Raw genomic sequence first — 21,803 nt, 5'->3', positions numbered from 1 at the left:
ATTAAGGAAATCAGTCAATTGAAATAAATTCATTATCCCCAATTCTATGGATTTTGCATGACTGGGCAGGGGCACAGCCATGGGTGGGCCTGGGAGGGCACAAGGTGCACCTTTCAGGTTATTTAATCATCTTTTTGATATGCCACACCTGTTAGGTGGGTGGATTAACTTGGCAAAGGAGAAATGCTCACTAACAGGGATTTAAACAAATTTGTGCACAGATTAGCTTTTTGTGTGTACGTAAAATGTCTGGGATCTTTTATTTCAGCTCATGAAACATAGGATCAAAACTTTACATGTTTCGTTTATATTTTTTTCAGTATTTATATTTTTTTACTGGACTGAAGGCCTGCATTTGATGGTCAGTCTGAGGGGAGGGAGAGAGTAGCTTTGAGGCTGCTTCTCACCCGACTCACCGTTCCTCCGCTCTCCCTCCCTCCACTGAGGAAAGGGGACACAGTCTTCCAGCTGATGGCGAAACTCAAGTCGCACTGCATTATTTCTGCCTCATGCACAAATTCATGTTGTTGCTCCTATGACCAGAGAAAGTGAAATATTCCTTGATATGAAAAAAGACACAAGCTGCTAATAATAACAACGCCAGTTTATCGGAACACTTTGCTGTAGTCATTCATTACAGCTGCAGTGCTGTTTTCTAGTGTGAGTGGAAGTAGGGAGATCACACACTTTATGGCTTATAACAGTGTTGAACGAAGTGTTGACCATGCTGAGTAACAACTTAACATGAACTTACTCATAAAAACAGCAGCTCTTTGCTGTATTCGTTGAGTCTCTCTCTACTCATGGTTTTAAGTTTTGAGATCTCATAGTATCAACTTTGCTGTGTGTTCTAGGCTTCTTTTTACAGTCTACACCTATGGCTCGAGGAAACTTGTGCAGACATGGTGATCTGAGCTATTTGATTGGCTAGCGGTAGACCTATAGGTGCTCTTGATTTGCTCTGGGCCTGCCAGGTAGAGGGAGTTCTACTGTCAGACACATGAAATGGTTCAACATGGGAACACTGCCTTCCCGGAGCTAGGACTGCTGAATCGAGTGCACCTACCGCCAACAGCGCGAAACAAATACAACAAAATAGTCTATTTTTTTTTACATAAGTGTTTGGTGATCGACTAGGAATACCTTAGAGATCGACCAGCTGACCAAACCATGTGAGGTGAGATTTATCTCCAACTGAGGAGCACTGGTCAGCAGAGCTTTGTCATTAACTGTGGGTGTCCTAGACTGTCTGTTTTGCACTATTCTCCTAGACTAGAGGGCAGTATAATACCATAGGCTACTTTACTTGCTGAACAATATATTCTTTGTCTTAACTGGGTGTCCCAGACAGCCATTACCAGTTTTAAAAGAATATAGCCCATGGTTGTATGTCAAACAAAAGAAGTAGAGGGTTAAATGGTGTTAAATGTTAAGTGAAGGTTAAATGCCAAGGTTGTGTAATGGCATGATTGATGTGTGTTTTGACAGGTTGACTTGCCTTTGCCCTCTCTGGCCCTTCCTGCTCTGATCAGGCAGGCTTTGTGTGTTCACCCTGGCGGGCAAAGAGCCTTGTTGTGTGCTCGTCCAGCCTCATGTGGGGAGAGGGTTGGGACTTGTGTGTGTGTGTGTGTGTGAGAGAGATAGATAGAGACAGTGACCTAGATCTGTCACCATGGAGCACAGTGGAGACATGGCGGGTGGAGCCCGGTCACGCGTGGTCTCTCTCCACGCGGCACCACGCAACGAAGTCTCACCAGACGTCTGCCTGCATGTTTGTATAACCATTGCACATACATAGGGCCCCGTGTGAAAGTATTTGGGCTCAGCTCTAATGCAGTGTACTCCTATGAATTAGTAGTGCTGATGTACAGTACATACTTTCTAATGGACTCACTGTGATGTGGATTTGAGGCACGTTGGAACTCTTAGCATGAACAGGGAAGTATACAAAGTCATCAACTGTGTTTATGATAGTAAGGGCACAGACTGCTCAATACATTGGAATGTAGAATATAAGAAGTTTTTGCTGCTATTAGATTTTCTGTTCACTTCAGCACTTGTCTTATATGGGATTAGAAATGTGGGCATTTGGGCAGTCCTCTGAAACACGACCATGCCAAGCCGTACTGCTTTTTGACACAGTGCTCACTTAACCCGGAAACCAGCCATAACAATGTGCTGGAGGAAACACCGTCCAGCTTGCGACCGAAGTCAGATTGCAGGCGCCCGGCCTGCCACATGGAGTTGCTAGAGCGCAATGGGGCAAGGAAATCCTAGCTGGCAAACCCTCCCCTAACCCAGATGACGCTGGTTCAATTGTGCTATGCCTCATGGGTCTCCTGGTCACGGCCGCCCACGACATAGGCTGAGAGGTGAAACAAATTACCTCAGCCCAGACTTACAGTGGGAAGTAGCAGATATGCTGTTGACAGTGGGAATTATTTTAAGATCTCTTGACTCCTGGTGTGTCAATAGACATCCCACAAACAAACCCCTCCTGACTCTTGGAGAATGAGTGTACCACTGGTAATAGTCGCTGATATTTCAGGCAGATGTGTAGCTAGCTATGTAGCTCAAGGGCTCTGGCTGTTAGCCAGGTAGCTAGCTATAACTAGCTGGCTAGAAGTAAGGTAGTGATGAATACATGCTAACGTTGAACGGAGTCTGATCTCAGCAGGATCAGTTGACTGAAATTAAGCTAGCTATAATCAAAAGATGGGCTACTATAAGTTCTCATAACAAAATACCTTTTCTTTATAGAGAGTAGTGAGACAGACAGTGGTGAATCAGGCTGCAATGAAGGAGGCAAAGGAGATACACAGAGAGAGGAAGCATTGAAGCAAGCAGGAGAGAGGTTAGTAGTACAGTGGTTCCCAAACTTGGGGTCGGGGACCATGTGGGGTCCCCTAAAATGTAAATAGGGTCCTCTGAGAGACATTAATAATAACTTGTTTTTCTTCAAATGGGTGTAGAATACAGCATTCTAGAGACAACTAAGGGCCTTTTACACTGTCAGAATTCACTTTCATGTCATTATGTGTTGGGACTCAGCCCCTATTGAAGTTACAGTGGGATATTGGTCATCTTGCACTTCCTAAGGTTTTCACTAGATGTCAACCGTCTTTAGAAACTTGTTTGAGGCATCTACTGTGAAGTGGGGCCGAATGAGAGTGGATTGAGTCAGAGGTCTGGCAACAGTCACGCGCTGGTCACGCTCATTTCACATGAGAGGTATCTCCCGTTCCTTTGCTTTTCTGAAGACAAAGGAATACTCCGGTTGGAATATTATTGAAGATTTATGTTAAAAACATCCTAAAGATTGATTCCATACATCGTTTGACAATAACTTTTTGACATTTCGTCTGCAACTAGTGAACGGGCTTCGTGAGTTTTGATTTGTTTACCAAACGCACGAACAAAAGTAGCTATTTGGACATAAATGATGGATATTATCCAACAAATCAAACATTTATTGTGGACCTGGGATTCCTGGGAGTGCATTCTGATGAAGATCATCAAAGGTAAGTGAATATTTATAATGTTATTTCTGACTTCTGTTGACTCCAACATGGCACATATATGTATTTGTTCTCTGAGCACTGTTCTCAGATTATAGCATGGTTTGCTTTTTCTGTAAAGCTTTTTTGAAATCTGACACAACGGTTGCATTAAGGAGTAGTATATCTTTAATTCCATGTATAACACTTGTATTTTCATCCACATTTATGATGAGTATTCCTGTAAATTGATGTGGCTCTCTGCAAATTGACCGGATGTTTTTGGAACTACTGAACATAACGCGCCCATTGTATACTGAGATTTTTTTATATAAATATGAACTTTACAGAACAAAACATACATGTATTGTGTAACATGAAGTCCTATGAGTGTCATCTGATGAAGACCATCAAAGGTTAGTGATTAACCTCTCTAGGGTATGTGCCCATCTGGCCAACATCCAGTGAGGTTGCAGAGCGCCAAATTCAATTACGGAAATGCTCATTATAGAAATTCAGAAAACAAAACATATTTTACATAGGTTTAAAGATTAACTTCCAACCACAGTGTCATATTTCTAAAATGCGTTTCAGCGAAAGCATACCTAGCCCAGAACATACCTAGCCCAGAACATAGCCCAGTTGACAAATTATTACAAACAGTAACCAGCCAAGCAGAAGCGTTGCAAAACTCAGAAATAGAGATAAAATGAATCCCTTACCTTTGATGATCTTCATATGGTGGCAATCAGAAGACATTCATTTACTCAATAATTGTTCCTTTTGTTCGATGAAGTCTCTTTATATCCTAAAACAAACGTTTTGTTAGCGCGTTTTCTTCAGTAATCCACAGGCTCAAACTCAGTCAAAACAATCAGACAAAAAATCCAAATTGTATCCATAAAGTTCATCGAAACATGTCAAACAATGTTTATATTCAATCCTCAGGTTGTTTTTTTAGCCTAAATGATCTATAATATTTCAACCGGACAATAACATCGTCAATATAAAAGGTAAACAAGAAATGCACATGCGCCTGAAAAGACTCTGCGTCCACTCGTTCAGACTGGTCTTACTCCCTCATTTATAAGAAAGCCTGAAACGATTTCTAAAGACCGTTGACATCTAGTGGAAGGCATAGGAACTGCAAATGGAGTCCTAAGTCAATGGATACTGTAATGGCATTGAATAGAAAACTACAAAACAAACAAAAAAACTACTTCCTGAATGGATTTGTCTCAGGTTTTCGCCTGCTAAATCAGTTCTGTTATACTCACAGACACTATTTTAACAGTTTTGGAAACTTTAGAGTGTTTTCTATCCAATTCTACCAAATATGTATATCATATCTTCTGGGCCCGAGTAGCAGGCGGTTTATTTTGGGCATACTTTTCATCCAAAATTCAGAATGCTGCCCCCTACCCTAGAGAGGTTAACTTTATCTCTATTTGTGCTTTTTGTGACTCCTCTCTTTGGCTGGAAAAATGGCTGTGTATTTCTGTGACTTGGCTCTGACCAAACATAATCATTTGTGGTGCTTTCACTGTAAAGCCTATTTGAAATCAGATACTTTGGTGGGATTAACTACAAGATTACCTTTGAAATGGTATAAGATACTTGTATGCTTGAGGAATTTTAATTATGAGATTTCTGTTGTTTTGAATTTGGCGCCCTGCACTTTCACTGGCTGTTGTCATATCGATCCTGTTAACGGGATTGCAGCCCTAAGAAGTTTTTAAATCCCTTATCTTACCTCATTTGCACTCACTGTATATAGACTTTTAGTTTTCTTTTGTTCTACTGTTTTATTGACTATGTTTTGTTTATTCCATGTGTAACTCTTTGTTGTTGTATGTGTCGAATTGCTATCCTTTATCTTGGCCAGGTCTCAGTTGCGAATGAGAACTTGTTCTCAACTAGCCTACCTGGTTAAATAAAGGTGAAAAAAAAAATAATAATACTTTTTTTGTCTTGGCTGACTAGCTGACAGATGGTGAGCTCTATTGAGAACATACTGTACCGTCATGGTCTCGATGAGGACTGTTCAAGACAGATTTTGTGTGTGTGCGTGCAGTCCCGTGTGGCTCAGTTGGTAGAGCATGGTGCTTGCAACACCAGGGCTGTGGGTTTCATTCCCATGGGGGGACCAGTATGAACTCACTACTGTAAGTCACTCTGAATAAGAGCATCTGCAAATGACTAAACATGTCAAATGTCAAACATGTTTTCCTCTGAATACTGTAATGGGTATTATTGTGCCTTGTTAACTACCCTATTGGCTGTGGCTATTCTTTCTATGAATCAGTATTTTGGGAGTGTTTAAGGACAGAAAACAAAACCTGAAACAAACAACAGCATGTGTTTGTGGGTTTATGCATACGTTGTGTGTATGTCTCTTTTTCTGTTGTAATGTAAAAGACGCGTTATGTGTGTGATGATAGAGGATTTGGGCTAGAGGTGGTGTGTAATGACTGGGTGATGTATTGTCTGTTAAGGTATACCGGTATGGATCCACATAACGGTATGGATCATTACAATCCCGTCTATAACGATATGTTGATACAGTGCTAAATCAAAGTTCTACAAATTAGACCACTTCACTTTCAGTTTTGTTCTAGTTTGGTTGAGTAATAAACAATTAGAATGCAGAAATCCTATTAAAACCACTTAGAATTAATTTGTTGCCATCCTCGGGTCATGAGCTACTCATAAAACAGATTTAAAACATATTATTCTGAAATATAAAATACTGTAAAATACCGCCATACAGTAAAAAATGAGAAAATAATTTTGATATGATATTTTGTCCATATGGCACAGCCCTCAGTTGTATTAGGCTGTGTATGATGGGTGCCATGTAGAGGCTGGTCAGGACATGTCTGATGACAGACAACTGGCTTAATCACTGGGTTTCTCCCTCAGGGAACATCAGTCATTGTTAGCAGCCAGCAGCCAGATCTTCTATGACAGTTTAACCAAAAGCAATCCTCAAAATGAATGGGCGATATTATCCTGTTTGAGTCAGTGGCATTAATGACTACAGCTCTGAGGCTAGAAGTAATCAATGTGTTTAGAAGCAATGACCTCGCTGCCATAACATGTTCACTATATGAACAGGGAGTGTGCTTGGCACTGATTTGAGAGGGCTGATTCCTCAATGACTTGTGATATCCCCTTAATACCCTTCCTAGATAGCTTCTCCTGTCAACAGGCCTGGGCAGCAGATGGTCACAGTATTACAGAAGCACTCACATCCTGGTTCATACACACCAATCAACCTGGAAGACTAGGGATTAGGGAGGAAGTGTTTGTGTGTGTGTGTGTGTTACCAGAGCATGGGTCAATTCATTTTACATTCCTGTCAATTGAATTGGGCGACATGGAATTCGTCCGGAGGGGGGACCGACTGATTCAATCTCTGAATTGACAGGAATTTTAATCAAATGTAACCCAGATTTTGTGTTTTCAATGAAAATGTGTTTTGCGAAATGTAGGGCATTGTTTCCCCTGTGGGTACTGTGAATATTGTGTTGAATACCATGCAGTTGAGTGTCGAGGGGGTTGGACATTCTGTGTGCGTGTCAGGCAGCATGTTGTTCCTGCTCTTCCCTGCTGACAAACTCATACCTTACATTCCTCTTGGATCCTACTGTTTGCCATTCGTACAGAGGGATGGGAGCGCCGTCACACACAGCATCCAACAGACACACTTCCCGGACCGCTCTGTCTCTCTTATCATCAGTGTTCTTTGGAACAACTTCTAGTTACTGTTACAATGATCATGTCATGAAATCAGATTGATCTGTTTATCTGTACTATATTGTACCACTGATCTATAAGGTTATTATGCATTAATACATGTGTTATACACAGCAGACAAGTAGACACACACACACACACTGCATGCACATTTTGCACACGTAGTAGCGAGCATGCATGCTACCACACACACTAACTCAGTTACATCACTGTATTACCATGCTCCACATTCTAAAATCAGCCTTGTGCAGCAGTTCCCACCCTTTATCCAACTACACCTCTCTGGCCAGCTTCTAGAACCACTCTGCCTCAGCACTGCAGGCTACGCCTGTCCAGTATACAGTTCAACACTCGTCTGCCCAGATTCCCCTCAGCTCACTCCACACACAGCTAACTGGATAACAGCCTAGCCTAGCCTTGTCTTACTGTTACAAAGCATTTGTGGCGCACATGACTTGGATTTTTGTCAGTTTGTTTCGATTGGTGAAAAATCAGCTCTTTGTCTTTGTGCTGCTGCTCTTTGTCTTTGTGCTGCTGCTCTGTCACACAACGTACAGGCTGGTTTATATTTAGTGTTCTTACTCCCTCTAGTGGTTATGTGAAGGAGGTGTATACATTTACAAGGCCTTGAATAGGAAGTGTTGCCCTCTACTGGTGTTTAGTTATATAACATTGAGAATAGTAGGATATTGAGAAATAGTTCAGATATTATATTAAGTGGCCCAAGGGCTTGTTTTGTTACCAGGTTATGAGTAGATAATAGCATTGATTTATGTGCCTTTAGGATTGTATCAATATGGTATTCTGTGCCTCTTCCCTTAGTGACACTGCACCACTGTTTGTTTACTTGTTGACTGTTTATTACAGTTCCCCTCATCAAGAGAGAGAGAGAGAATGTGTGAGCCTTGATGCCTAATGTTGTTCCCAGTGTGCACTACAGCATCCTTCCTCCCTGGTGTGAGAGTGAGGGAGGCACCAAGCCCTGTGTCATTTCCTGTGCCCCATGTCATAGCGCTTCTGGTTTTCTCCTCCGTTTCCCCTCCTTTTCTGCATTTCGTTCTGCCACTCCCAGCCTCACACAGACCTGCACACAGGAGAAAGGACTTCCCTCAATATCAAAACACATATGCACCTTTATTATGTATTTAACCTTTATTTTAGTAGTGTACCTTCAGGTATGTAGTACACACGCTCACAGTAGACTGTCTACGAACAACAAAACACTTTATTACACTACCATTATCAGACATCCATCACTCCTCATATTCACAACAGAGATTTGATACACACACACACACACACACTGACTGACTTCACAGGGGTCCCCACGGAGCAGCTGAGGAGACAGCAACTTCCATGAGAGAAAGGGAACGAGAGTGAGAGGGAGAGCGAGAGTGCTGCTAGTTGGCCTGAATTCTTGGGGGTAGGGTGGGGGGCTAGCCAGGGAACCAGGAGAGGCATTAGTGGCAGCAGTGTTGGTTCTGGGGGGCTATTTGTAGCTTTCTGGACCCTGGTATCGTGACAGCTGTCCCCTCCTTGTCTCTCTTAGAATAGTCAGCCTATCAGGGGGCTCCTCTCCCCAGCCTGTGCCCTGTGTGACGTGACGTGAGTCCTCCGGCTATCTCAGCTCTTTCTCACACACTACTAACTCTGGGTTGAACTCCCGTTACCGCCAACGCCGTTTTAAGGGCGTATTTCGGTCAGAGAAGGACTGGATCTACCAAACCGAACTACACAAATCACCTTCACAGAGGACAGCAGGTAAAGGAGGAGCCGTGTTTCCAGGATTGTTGGTGGAAAGGAAGAGGCCTTTTGTGGAGGAATCTGTGGACTGTATGACTGTCTCTGCCAGGGGCCTAGATGGTAACACTATTTTTAGGGCTGACAATGAAGGGGGCTCGCTATCTCTCACTGCAACTGAGCTCAGGCTCAGCTAAGGGGAGCCATTGTGGCTCTGGAGATGCTAGCTACCTATGCTAACAGCTTGTTGCCTGAGCCTTGGTGTAGTGTTAGCCAAAGCAACTTGGTTAATTTGGTTTGATCTGTGTGCTTTAGCATATGTGCCAGTAGAATAGTGTAATAATAGAAGTGAAAGGAGTGTGTCTGCCAGGAAGGCTGTGATGGTAGCTGTCTGGAACTGACTGTTATAGGCAGATTGGGCAGAAGTTGAATGGAGCCTTTGTGTCTTTGACTCTCGCCTCTGTTGGAAAAGCCACGTTAACTGTTCATTGTGTGTTGGTATAGTGAACTATGCTATTAGCAATGCTGACCCACGGTCTTTTGTGGAAATTCCAGATTAATTTTTTGTGAGTTTCCTCGTCTAGTTTACTGTTCTGACCAACATGCTGCCTAACATTTGCCTTTCTGTAAGTTTGGATGTGGAAAATGGATCTGCTATCCTGTGATTTCCTGTGTAGGGCACCTTCCCCTTTCTGTTGTATGGGGACCAGCCTGACCCTAGCCTATAGTACAATGTGGATCTGAGATGCAAAAGAGTGTGTGCCGTTTCCTCTGTCAACACCAACTGGCTGCCCTAACTCTCTCTCAGTGGACAAGTGATTGTGCAAGATCAGTATTGGTTGTAGACCCCTGAGATGACTGACCCGCTTCCTTGTCATATCAATTCAAACCACATTTCCAATAAGCTTTGTACATCTTTGCTTTTAATGTCAGCAGAGTCAGTCAGAAAGTAGTTGTCATGTTTCACAGACAATTTGTTTATATGATTTAAATCTTATTTTACCAGAAAAGTTGACTGAGAACACATTCTCATTTACAGCAACAACCTGGGGAAGAGTTACAGGGGAAAGGGGATGAATGAGCCAATTGTAAGCTGGGGATGATTAGGTGACTGATGGAATGAGGGGCAGATTGGGAATTTAGCCAGGACACCAGGGTTCACACCCCTACTCTTACAGTAAGTGCCATGGGATCTTTAATGACCACAGAGAGTCAGGACACCCGTTTAACATCTCTTCCAAAAGACAGCACCCTACACAGGGCAATGTCCCCAATCACTGCCCCGGGGCATTGGAATATTTGTAATCTTTTTTTAGACCAGAGGAAAGCATGCCTCCTACTGGCCCTCCAACACCACTTCCAGCAGCATCTGATCTCCCATCTAGGGACTGACCAGGACTGACACTGCTTAGCTTCAGAAGCAAGCCAGCACTGGGATGGTAATAGACTAGAGGTCTGTTCCTCCGCTTTCATTATCTCTGGGCATAGGCCTGTCTCTTTACTGCATTGTTTCAGTATTGTCAATACGGCTTTGTTCTGTGGTTATTAGCTACGTCCACTGGTGTTCTCCCAAAACAGTGGCTGAGTCACATTTTCCAGAGTGTCAGTCACCATGCTATATCCGGTTTAGATCAAATACAATTGTATTGGTCTGTGTGTTTGTAAACAGTGTATTATATGTATGTGTGTGTGTGTGTGTTCAGAGGGAACCAGAGAGTCAACCTGGCTATCCAACCTGATGTTGGCCTCTGAGGCATTATGCCCACATGGCTCCTCCTAAAAAAACGCCCTGTCCTGTCTCCCTGGCCCTTGCCTGGCCGAGCCTTCCCAGTGTCCACAGATAAGCAGCAGAACTCAACAACCCCCCTGTTATAGACACATTAGAGCCTGTGGTTGGAGAGCCGGAGCCAGTCTTCAGACTGACTGACCCCCACTAAATCTCTCTGTTCTGGGGGAGAAATATCCCAAAGGTCATATGTAGGTATTGCTATAATGGTGTTCTGTTTGTTTTTTACTGTCATGAGGTCAACATTTCCACAAATCACTTGTCAATCATAACTGAATGGTTGAGTTTTGGTTCTGTGTACAGTATGTTCATGTATGTTGCTATGTATGTTTGGGTATCTTTAGGAGAGCTCTTATCCCTCTGTTGTCCCTCCCCCTCTCTTTCTTTTCTTTGCACACTAGACTTGTTCACCTCACTTACTGCGACACGTGGTCCTTCCACTATCCCACTGGTTGCGGCCCCTAGAGTGAGGATCCAGTGATTTTGGCCTCTATTGTGAAGATCTACCCTTCCAACCATCTGTCTGTCCGTCTGTCCAGCTCTTCTCTCCATTCCTGCTCTCCCCCTTGTCCCCCTTCATCCGGCACAGCTCATGACATCAGCGCAGTCAACATGGCATTCTCATCACGCTTTTCCTTCTGGGAGCAAAAGGGAAGTCCTGTTCAGTTTTCCTCACAGCACGTTGGTGTGGGGACATGGGGCGGGTTACGTTGGTGTGGGGACACGGGGTGGGTTACGTTGGTGTGGGGACACTGGGCGGGTTACGTTGGTGTGGGGACACGGGGTGGGTTACGTTGGTGTGGGGACACTGGGCGGGTTACGTTGGTGTGGGGACACTGGGCGGGTTACGTTGGTGTGGGGACACTGGGCGGGTTACGTTGGTGTGGGGACATGGGGTGGGTTACGTTGGTGTGGGGACACGGGGTGGGTTACGTTGGTGTGCGGACACGGGCGGGTTACGTGTGGGGACATGGGGTGGGTTACGTTGGTGTGGGGACACGGGGTGGGTTACGTTGGTGTGGGGACACGGGGCGGGTTACGTTGGTGTGGGGACACGGGGTGGGTTACGTTGGTGTGGGGACACGGGGTGGGTTACGTTTGTGTGGGGACACGGGGCGGGTTACGTTGGTGTGGGGGACACTGGGCGGGTTACGTTGGTGTGGGGACATGGGGTGGGTTACGTTGGTGTGGGGACACGGGGTGGGTTACGTTGGTGTGGGGACACGGGGCGGGTTACGTTGGTGTGGGGGACACGGGGCGGGTTACGTTGGTGTGGGGACACGGGGTGGGTTACGGTGTGGGGGACACGGGGTGGGTTACGTTGGTGTGGGGGACACGGGGTGGGTTACGTTGGTGTGGGGACACGGGGCGGGTTACGTTGGTGTGGGGACACGGGGTGGGTTACGTTGGTGTGGGGACACGGGGTGGGTTATGTTGGTGTGGGGGACACTGGGCGGGTTACGTTGGTGTGGGGGACACGGGGCGGGTTACGTTGGTGTGGGGGACACGGGGCGGGTTACGTTGGTGTGGGGACATGGGTGGGTTACGTTGGTGTCTGGGCCTAGTGAAATGTGTGCCCTGCATGTATCACTCCTCCACTAAGTGTCCATTTTGGGGCTTGAGAGTGTCACGTCGTTGAAAGCTTGCGGTCTGACAGCCATGCCTCTGCTGTGGTTTTCTGACAGTGTGCTAAAAGTAACCGTTGTCATCATATGCATGATCCAATGTCAGTGTTTGACTCACCATGTAAAAACCTTGACTGGAGTAATTTGCTTTGGCAGAATGACGAGCTCCGTGATATCGCTTCAAATACTTTATTCTAGGGGAGCTCTGACTGCCAAGCTGGCTTTTGATTTTATTTGGTTTGACTCCCATTTTGTTTGACCATCACAACACATTATGTAGCTCCACAGTAAACTGATGCGTCCCCAAACTGTTACCCAAAATAATAGATCATAGTGGTAAATACATCAAAATAAACCCAAAGCCATTTTAAGCAGGCTGTCACGCCCTGACCTTTTTATGTCTCTATTTGGTTTGGTCAGGGTGTGATTTGGGGTGGGTATTCTGTGTTCTATTATTTGTATTTCTATGTTTTGGCCTGGTAGGGTTCTCAATCAGGGACAGCCGTCTATCATTGTCTCTGATTGAGAACCATACTTAGGTAGCCCTTTTCCCACCTGTCTTTGTGGGCAGTTGACTTTGTTTATGGCACATAGCCTTTAGCTTCACGGTTTGTTTTGTAGTGTTTATTGTTTTGTTCGGCATCTTTTCTAATAAAAAGAAAATGTACGCTCACCACGCTGCGCCTTGGTCCTCTTCTTTCAACGGCCGTGACACAGGCCTTGTAGTTCTCATGTGTCACTATTACATAGAAACTGGCCAAATTAATGTGGCTACAGCTTAGTGTCTGAATAATGTTAACTTTCACTTTTAAAAGGACACCATGTGGTGTGTGGTAGATAGCTCTTCCACATAGTGTACATCCAGGTTTGCGGCATGGTGTGTGTTTTGCATGTTGTGCAGTGAGGGGAGTGTTTCCTGCAAGTACCCCTGGCGAGTGACCACTACTTCAAAGTGTCATAGGTTTTGACCTTAGTTCCTTGTCTTACCAAACCCTTTAGGTCAAAGAAGAGGTCAGAGCACCAGGCTCCAAGATATCAAATCAGGGTGTAAGTTGACTGATATTGTTCTCATGTTGTGAAGCTCTAGAGCAGGGCTATTAAATTCCGGTCCTGGAGGGCCAAAACACTTTTCATCCTCTCTAACCATGGACTGATTAAGACCTGGGACACCAGGTGAGTGCAATTAACTGCTAAGTAGAAACAAAGGACAGAAGTGTTTTGGCCCTCCAGGACCGGAATTGAAATAGCCCTGCTGTAGGCTTAATCAGGAATCTGAGAGTATGTGACTAAAGGGATCATAGGTTTCTGGGAATTGGAGTCCATTATGGTATCCTTACAGCTGAGGAGAGGAAGCCCCATCAGACTATTGAGATGTGCCTGTCACATCACTGGTCTCTTACCTGGAGGTTTTCTAGCAGCACTGTGCTTCAACCAACTGAGCCATTGGAAGCAGACACACCCTAGCTCCTGACACCAGACAAGTCTTTCTCACCACCATAGGAGACAGTTACTAACAAGCCGATGTGAAAAGAGGCACGGCGTGGGAGATTGTAGTTATTTTTCTATTCTGGATGTAATGTCGCAGACAGTTACACTTTTTAATGTCAGAACAAACCGGGATCAGCGCTGTGTGCAGTGTCTTTAATTGCTTTGTAAATAGTATAATGCCTTCTTTTCAAATTACATTGTTTTTTCCTGAATAATCTGTAGCCTCGATGTGGAAATTGCAGCCATATCTCAATGTAGCCTAAAGATTAACAGACAGGCAGTTTATGAGGGCCCCGTGGCGATATAATATGCAACACACGCACAAATATGAAAGATATTCAGCAACTCTTGGAGGACAATACTTTATAATTAAAACCAACGTGTTTCTGACAGCCTGATGAAGGCTATTGGTTTTGATAATAAACAAGTATGTTTCTTGTCAACTTTTATTGTCCCTCAAGAGTTTATGAATATATTCCACATTTCCAGCTTGGTTAGATGGAGAACCACAGTTGACCTCTGTCTGAGAGCTCACACAGTGTTTTTAACACTTACTCTGCAGCAGTGCAGACAGGGAGAGAGACAGAAGAACAGTAGAGAGCCAGCAGGGAACCAGGCCTTGATCACCAGCCTTCCGGTATCCCACAGGCTGCATTCCCAACATTCAGCCTCCTGTCTGGGGGGAACCACAGCTAAGCCCCCTCTGGGTGCCATGGAGCCATTTCAGGTACTATAGCGACTGGAGCATAGGAGGAGGGGAAGATGAAACACTAAAGCAGGTTATTATTGCAATCAAGTGTTGTCGACCTCCATAAGTGTCGGTTAACCACTTAGGTGGTAGGCTCCGTCTGTGGAAGGCAGTGCAGTGTGTTGGGTTATCATAAGGATAGGAGGGATAATTCAAGCATGAAATACTAGGGGAGAGATAAGAATGAGTGTCATTGGCACGGTGCTCAGTAGCGTGGAGAGTGAGGTCAGGGAGGACAGTGTGTTAGTGTGTGATATGCGGCTGGGAGAAGGATTCAGCACAGGTGTGTGTGTTTGAGTGATATAGCAGGATTTTCTTGCAACTGAGCGAAGGTGTTGTTTGTGTGTGTGTGTCATTAGATCTGCTATTAGAAGTGAGGTGCTGCAGTGCAGAAAGGGGGCCAAGTCAGCACCCATAGACACCTCTGCTATCTCAGTCTGAAACGCCCACCCTCCACCTCTCGTATCAACCCACCCTGTTCTATTTCAGAACCTGGGCAGGCATGTGGCAGTTGGGTGAGCATAACAGCACACTTGTCCAGGAGAGCAAACAGGACCTGTGATCCCTTTGGTCAACCATACATACAGTATCAGACGATCCAGACAAACACATGACTGCTCAGATTAAGTTTTTGGTTTAGTAACAAAAGTGGAGTTTGCATATGCTTTAAGATAAACTGTGTGAGTTTACTTTAAGTCTGTTCTAGTTTCTCATGTGTCTTGCTGCTCTGCTCTCTCCCTCCCTGTTGTGTGAGTAGTCAGACAGCGACAGTGGCAGTATGAGTAGCCGCTCCCAGTCCGTGCCCAGTCTGGAGCCTAGCAGGGGCCTACTCTGCACCAAAAGCCCTGAGCCAGCCAAGACACATCCCGTGGTCAGGGTCAGGAGTCCCTCGCCACCCAGGGTACGCGGGGCTGTAAAGGTCCCTGAACGCTTCAAAAGTCTAGTGCCTCCGATCCAGGCGCCAGCACAGCACTTCAGGAGCCCTGACCCACGCAGAGCTTCCATAATTAGCCCCGAGCCTGTGCTGAACGGAAACAGCAAGCCCAACGGATCCGTTAACGTCAGTGCCGTCAATGGGAACTCTGCCAATGGAGGTGCCAGACAGCCAGACCTGGACAACGATGATCCGAGCCTTACCCTCAAGAAGGTAGTGAAGGTGGTGTGTCAAGTGGTGCGGAAGGCACTACCTGCAGAAGAGGAGGATGCTCTAGCTCCTGAGCCTACTAAACATGCCCCTGAACCTCCTAAATTGGTACCATCGCGAGCGCCAACATCTGTGCCCAAGGTCCCAAAGGTACCACTGTTCTCTTTCAAGCACGATACCATCAAGACTGAGGAGAAGGACGATATATCAGCAGGGCTGGCCAGCCTCATGGTCCGCGGGAGGACCAGGAACCGCCCTCGCACACGCATGGATGAGCCGCCTGAAAAAGAACAAGAGGAAGCAGTGAAAAGAGAGAAAAAAGAAGGCCCTAAATTGGTTGAGATTAAATCTATCTCTAATGTCGGCCCAGTTTCAAAACAGGAGAATAAGACTCCTGTGTCGGCTGTACCTGCTAAAGTTCATCCTATGGCTTCTAATTTGATCGCGGTTCCCTCCAGGTATTCCCCCGCAGGCTTCATCCCTGCCCCAAAGCCTTCCCCGCTCTCCCCTCCTGCAGGTTTCACCCCACCACCAAACTCAGCCTCCCTTTCCCCACCTGCTGGGTTTGTACCAGCACCAAAATCATACCCCCTTTGCCAACCAAATGGGTATGTACCAGCACCAAAATCAGCCACCCTTTCCCCTCCAGTAGGGTTTGTACCAGCACCAAAATCAGCCACCCTTTCCCCTCCAGTAGGGTTTGTACCAGCACCAAAATCTACTGCTCTAAGTCCTTCAGTTTCCACTGCAGCCCCCAAATCCTCCCCAACAATTCCCCCATCATGCTTCATCCCACCACCAAAATGCCACCCCCTTTTCCCTCCAGCAGGGTTTGTACCATCACCAAAATCCAATGCTTTTACTCCTTCAGTTTCCACTGCAGCCCCCAAATCCTCCCCAGCCATTCCCACATCATGCTTTATCCCACCACTAAAATCAGCCCCCATTTCCCCACCTGCCGGGTTAATATCAGCATCAAAATATACCCCCCTTTCCCCACCTGCTGGTTTTATCCCCTCTTCTAAATACTCCCCTGTCACTCCCCCTTCAGCATCCTTTCCCACCTCTAAGTCCTCCCCCAGTACTCCTCCTGCAGGGTTCGTCCCAGTCTCCAAGGTCTCGCCTCTCTCCCCTCCTCCCGCCTTTATCATTCCCAAGGCGAGTGCCCTCTCTCCACCACCGGCGTTGATCCCGCCCCCCAAACTGCCAACCGTGAAGAAGCTTGAGGTAGGCTTACTGTCCTCACTGCATGGACCACTTGAAAAAACAGATGTTAATGTGCGGGGGGGGTATTTTAACTAACTTCACTTATCTTGTTGAGTTCTCCACTTGTTAGCAGAGTTGAGGCTCCATTTCTGGGGCCACGATGATGGACTCAACTCCCTATTGAACTTGTTTGTTTCTCCAGAACTTTCTCATTTGCACAAAGTCCGTGTTTCTCAGTTTGTTAAAGGGTGCAGTCTCATGGGGCTGAAGCTTTTGTTGCATTCACTGCTCTGATACCAGCTCCATATTTCTCTGAGTTTCTCTTGGGGGATGGAGCCTGTCTCACACAGCTCTCCTTCCTCACATGTCTCTCCTCTAAGACGCCAGGGCTGCTGAGACAGCTTCCAGAAAAACAACAAGTTCAGTAGCTATTTTATCCGACTGCCTCAACCCAAGAGACCCTGCTGTCATCTGCAGCTTGGAAGCCTTGTTTATTGAAGTTAGCCTGGGGGGAGGGGGGTGTATCCAAAGGAGGAAAAAGCGTATTGGGGTGGAATGTTCTGTCGCTATGGCCTGGAGTTCCACGGAGACCCACAGAGATAATTATTGATAGTGACTTTGTCTTTCTGGGAGAAGAGTTCAAAGCCCCGCTGCAGCCACCATGGCAGGCGTTGGGATAAGAGAACTACACATTTTGCAGATGCCAGATATGTTAAAAAGGTTTGGTCTTTTTGCTGGATTCTCGCTGAGTTTTGGCAATTACCGGCCTCTCAGGGTCTTTGTTTACTTGCTAGCCGACCACAAGCTGGCTTTGACTGCTACTGTGGGTATCTGAGTTTGCTATAGTTGTTTAAGGGTAAAGTTTTCTTGTGTATTGTTACCCAAGCTAGTTATAGTTTTGCCTGGCTTCGCCCTGTGCATTGAGATCTGAATGATTTCACATCCAAGTGGGCTTTTGTATCCCTCTACTGATGATTTTCTCACTATCTTAGCTAGACTCTGGACATCTAGAGCATGGCTTGTTGTGAGTTTGTTCAACATGGTTGTATAATTTCTTTATCTTATGGACTACTTGTATGTGTGTGTACATTACGGTGTGGATGTATCTGTGTGTACCATTGGAAGGTGGCAGCCTCTCCCCTGTCCTCTGTTCCCATTGAGAAGGCTTCACCGCAGAACAAGTCATCAACCGTTTCATCAAAGACTACCCCAACCATAACCCTAAAGGTGTGTTTACTTGTGTGCCCCACAGCATTCACTCAGTTCACTGTTGCTATGCTGTGGAAGTGAGGTATTGTAACCAAGTGTGTGTGTGACTTCAGGATTGTCATGGCATCTAGTGAACATCTCACAGCGTGAAAAAACCTGAATGCATTTCTGTTGTCGATGAAACAGTGTTGAATGTAGTCTGCTAGAATAGTGCGCTTTGATAGCCTAGTTTCATAGCTCAACTTGTTGATGGTCTGACCTCCAGGAGGCGCCGCTCAGTCCCACTGAAGAGGCTCAGAGACTCCTGGACAGGATCTTCAGTGCGCCTGTAAAGACCCACCTTCGCTCCTTGTCTCTCCTCATTTCCACTCTCTCTCCCCATCTGGACTGCCTAGATACATGCTTCTCCTCTTTCACTTTTTTAATCTTTACTTTCTTTCCTTTATTCATTTTAACAGGACACGTTGATTAACATTCCAATAATAAATTTATAAGGTGCTTATTTCTTTTCCATTAACAACCTATCATGCTCTCTATCGCTCCTTCTCTTTTTACTTTCTTCACTGGATGTTCAATCTTTATCTTCATAGCTAATAGTAATTTGTAATTTTCCTTTCAGGCACATTTAATTAAAAGTACAGATTTACTAATATGGGCCATATCCATTGCCTGGCTACCCAAACGCCTTACTCCGGCCAAATGCTACGCCACGCCCACGGGCATTAGTTTCTTCTCCACAATTAGTTTGGATCTGAGTGCCTCCCCAACGATTTCTAGAACGCAAACACATTCTAACCCTTCTGATTGGTCCCAGAAACCGATGGATTGGGCCAGAGCCAGAACACACATGGGTAAAGCATTTTGAAAACTCGTGTTGGCTAGAATACACTGATGAGCTAGAAATGGTCCAATCGCTGATGACTTTGTTTTGTACAACCCTCTCATTTTCACTACATATTACTTCATTCATGGCAGTCAAACTCTATTTTGTATGTATTATGGATCCCCGTTAACTGTTGCCAAGGCAGCATCTACTCTGCCTGGGGTCCAGCAAAAATGAAGGTAGTAATATACATCATAATGCAAATACAACAGATTTGACAATATATATGTGTGTGTTCCCTCAGGCCACTAGTCTACTACAACACACAATCCAGGTGTGTGTATAGTGTGTCTTTTATGTGTGTTTGTATGCGTGTTTGTTTGTACCTGTGTATGTAGCGAATGTAGAGCAGCGGAATACTACAATTTGAGTCGTCAGGCAACCATATCCATGCATGACTGGGTTACTGCGTTCTCATGTTCACTATTCATTCAACTAATTGACTGTTTATGTCTATGCTGCTTTCTGTTGCCATTATTGTTTTGTCACCTGTCAACTTTCACTGGATTTGTCAATTCATGTTTTATATTTATACGTTTTTCATCTTTTTCCCTTCCTTTGTCTTTTTCTTTCTCTCTCTCCATTTCTCTCTCTCCCTCCATCTCTTTCTTTCTAATTGGTGATTGGCTGTTTCTATCTGTGGCTGTTGTATGGCTAGCTGGAGCCGGCAGTTTGTGCCTCAGCCCCGACCCTTTGTCCTGCCCCAGCCTCAAACCCCCCTCAGGTACTGTGGCCCCCAGGGGTCCCCTCTGGCGACCTGGTTGAAGTGTGTGCTCATGTGGCACGTTGGAATGTAATTCCCCTCTCTCATCCTGCCTGTCTATGTAAGGTTCATCTGTAATGGTGCTTGGTGTTTTCCCTTCCTCATTTGTTTTTGGAACAAAGCTGGTATTAAACAAAGCCGGTGATAGTGTCTAGATGCCTCCAGGGAAATCAAACAGACCTTGACCTGTATGGAAACTGACAAACCAAACCAGTGCATTTTTTTGTTTTGTCAGTAGCATGGCAGTGGAATAGTCCCCTGATTAAGATGTGCCGCATGTTTGTTTGCCCCGTGTGGTGTGCAGTCGCAGTGTGTGTGATTTATGACTGGCAGGTGTTCCTGTCTCGTTGCTCTCTCTGTCTCCCCTTTATGACATGATGTGTCATGATGCATTAGCTCATCTCACAGACATAGAGCCTGACCTCTCCTCGTTCTTTGCCATCCCGCAGTTTTTTCTTCCCATCCCTCCCTGGTCTTGACCCTGATAACTTACATAATGTTCTCGTTACTTTAAATGGTAAACACTGGCTTGATGATATCTGATAATGTTTTTAAATTTGTCTCAAAACTCTAAACGAAACTTCAGAGAATAATGAAGGATGAGTTAGTTAAACAAGATTCTCTGGTCTGATGAAACCAAGATTGAACTCTTTGGCCTGAATGCCAAGCGTCACGTCTAGAAGAAACCTGGCATATACCATCCCTACGGTGAAGCATGGTGGTGGCAGCATATATCCTTGAGAATATCCTTGATGAAAACCTGCTCCAAAGCACTCAGGACCTCAGACTGGGGTGAAGGTTCACCTTCTAACAGGACAATGACCCTAAGCACACAGCCAAGACAACGCAGGAGTGGCTTCGGGACAAGTCTCTGAATGTCCTTGAATGGCCCAGCCAGAGCCTGGACTTGAACCCGATCGAACAGCTGGATAGACCTGAAAATAGCTGTGCAGCGATGCTCCCCATCCAACCTGACAGAGCTTGAGAGAATCTGCAGAGAAGAATGGGAGAAACTCCCCAAATACAGGTGTGCCAAGCTTGTAGCGTCATACTCAAGAAGACTCGATGCTGTATTTGCTGCCAAAAGTACTTCAACAAAGTACTGAGTAAAGGGTCTGAATACTTATGTCAATGTGATATTTCAGTATTTTTTAAATTTTTAATAAATTAGCAAACATTTCAAAAACCTGTTTTTGCTTTGTCATTGTGGGGTATTCTGTGTAGATTGATGAGGGGAAAAACTATTGAATAGATTTTAGAATAAGGTTGTAATGTATCAAAATGTGGAATAAGTCAAGGGGTCTGAATACTTTCTGGTGGCGCTGTACATCTCTCCATTCCAGCAGCTCATGATTATGAGGGACGATGACATACTGGACATGATGTTTTGTGTTGTTTGGTGGATTACTACCCATCTTTCCACTGTAACTCCACTCTAACTATGACCTTTGACCACTTCTCCTTCCTTCACGCCTGTCGTCCTCCAGGGACAGGTGGACAAGGATCCCGTGGCCATCCTTCAGGTGTCTCACGCCGCTGCCCAACAACCCAAGGTCTGACCTTTGCTGTGCCTGTGTGTAATTCACCCTCTCCACCTCCCACATCCACCACTCCCACCACTGACCCCTGAAGTGCTGTGTACCCTGTGTGCTGTGTTTCATTTACCACCACCAAACACAACTGCATAGTATTCACCCAAAGCCAAGCTACCTGCACATTTGGCCCTCTTTCACCTAATTAGAACATTTCAGGGGAAAATCAGCACTCAAAATTAAACTTGTTCGGGGGCCTCCCGGGTGGCGCAGTGGTCTAGTGCACTGCATCGCAGTGCTAGCTGTGCCACCAGAGACTCTGAACTTTGAACTTGCAACCTTCCGGTTACTAGCCCAACGCTCTAACCACTAGGCTACCCTGCCGCCCCGAGGTAGCAGTGCGGCTTGGTTGGATCGTGTTTC

General features: G+C 45.4%; 1 protein-coding gene across 10 annotated transcripts in view; it reads left to right on the top strand.

Moving 5' to 3' along the window:
- The window catches only part of LOC112239015 (unconventional myosin-XVIIIa-like), a 208,842-nt gene that overhangs the window by 84,023 nt on the left and 103,016 nt on the right, over nucleotides 1-21,803 (top strand). For 4 of the 10 annotated variants that reach the window (XM_042297511.1, XM_042297512.1, XM_042297509.1 and 1 more), the window contains exons 1-8: nucleotides 8,867-9,017; nucleotides 11,184-11,433; nucleotides 13,407-13,454; nucleotides 15,401-17,014; nucleotides 18,119-18,220; nucleotides 18,468-18,530; nucleotides 19,744-19,809; nucleotides 21,336-21,401. The exons of 2 other annotated variants lie outside the window; for them this stretch is intronic. In XM_042297511.1, the coding sequence (XP_042153445.1) occupies nucleotides 11,395-11,433; nucleotides 13,407-13,454; nucleotides 15,401-17,014; nucleotides 18,119-18,220; nucleotides 18,468-18,530; nucleotides 19,744-19,809; nucleotides 21,336-21,401 (1,998 nt within the window). In that variant the 5' untranslated portion in view covers nucleotides 8,867-9,017; nucleotides 11,184-11,394. Of the gene's footprint in view, nucleotides 1-8,866; nucleotides 9,018-11,183; nucleotides 11,434-13,406; nucleotides 13,455-15,400; nucleotides 17,015-18,118; nucleotides 18,221-18,467; nucleotides 18,531-19,743; nucleotides 19,810-21,335; nucleotides 21,402-21,803 lie in introns of those variants that run through there. 4 more of the 10 variants (XM_042297518.1, XM_042297517.1, XM_042297513.1 and 1 more) reach the window with 3 other exon arrangements.

Source organism: Oncorhynchus tshawytscha, linkage group LG14 (genome assembly GCF_018296145.1).
Source record: "Oncorhynchus tshawytscha isolate Ot180627B linkage group LG14, Otsh_v2.0, whole genome shotgun sequence".
Taxonomy (NCBI): Eukaryota; Metazoa; Chordata; class Actinopteri; order Salmoniformes; family Salmonidae; genus Oncorhynchus; species Oncorhynchus tshawytscha.
This window is presented reverse-complemented; position numbering and strand designations above follow the sequence as displayed.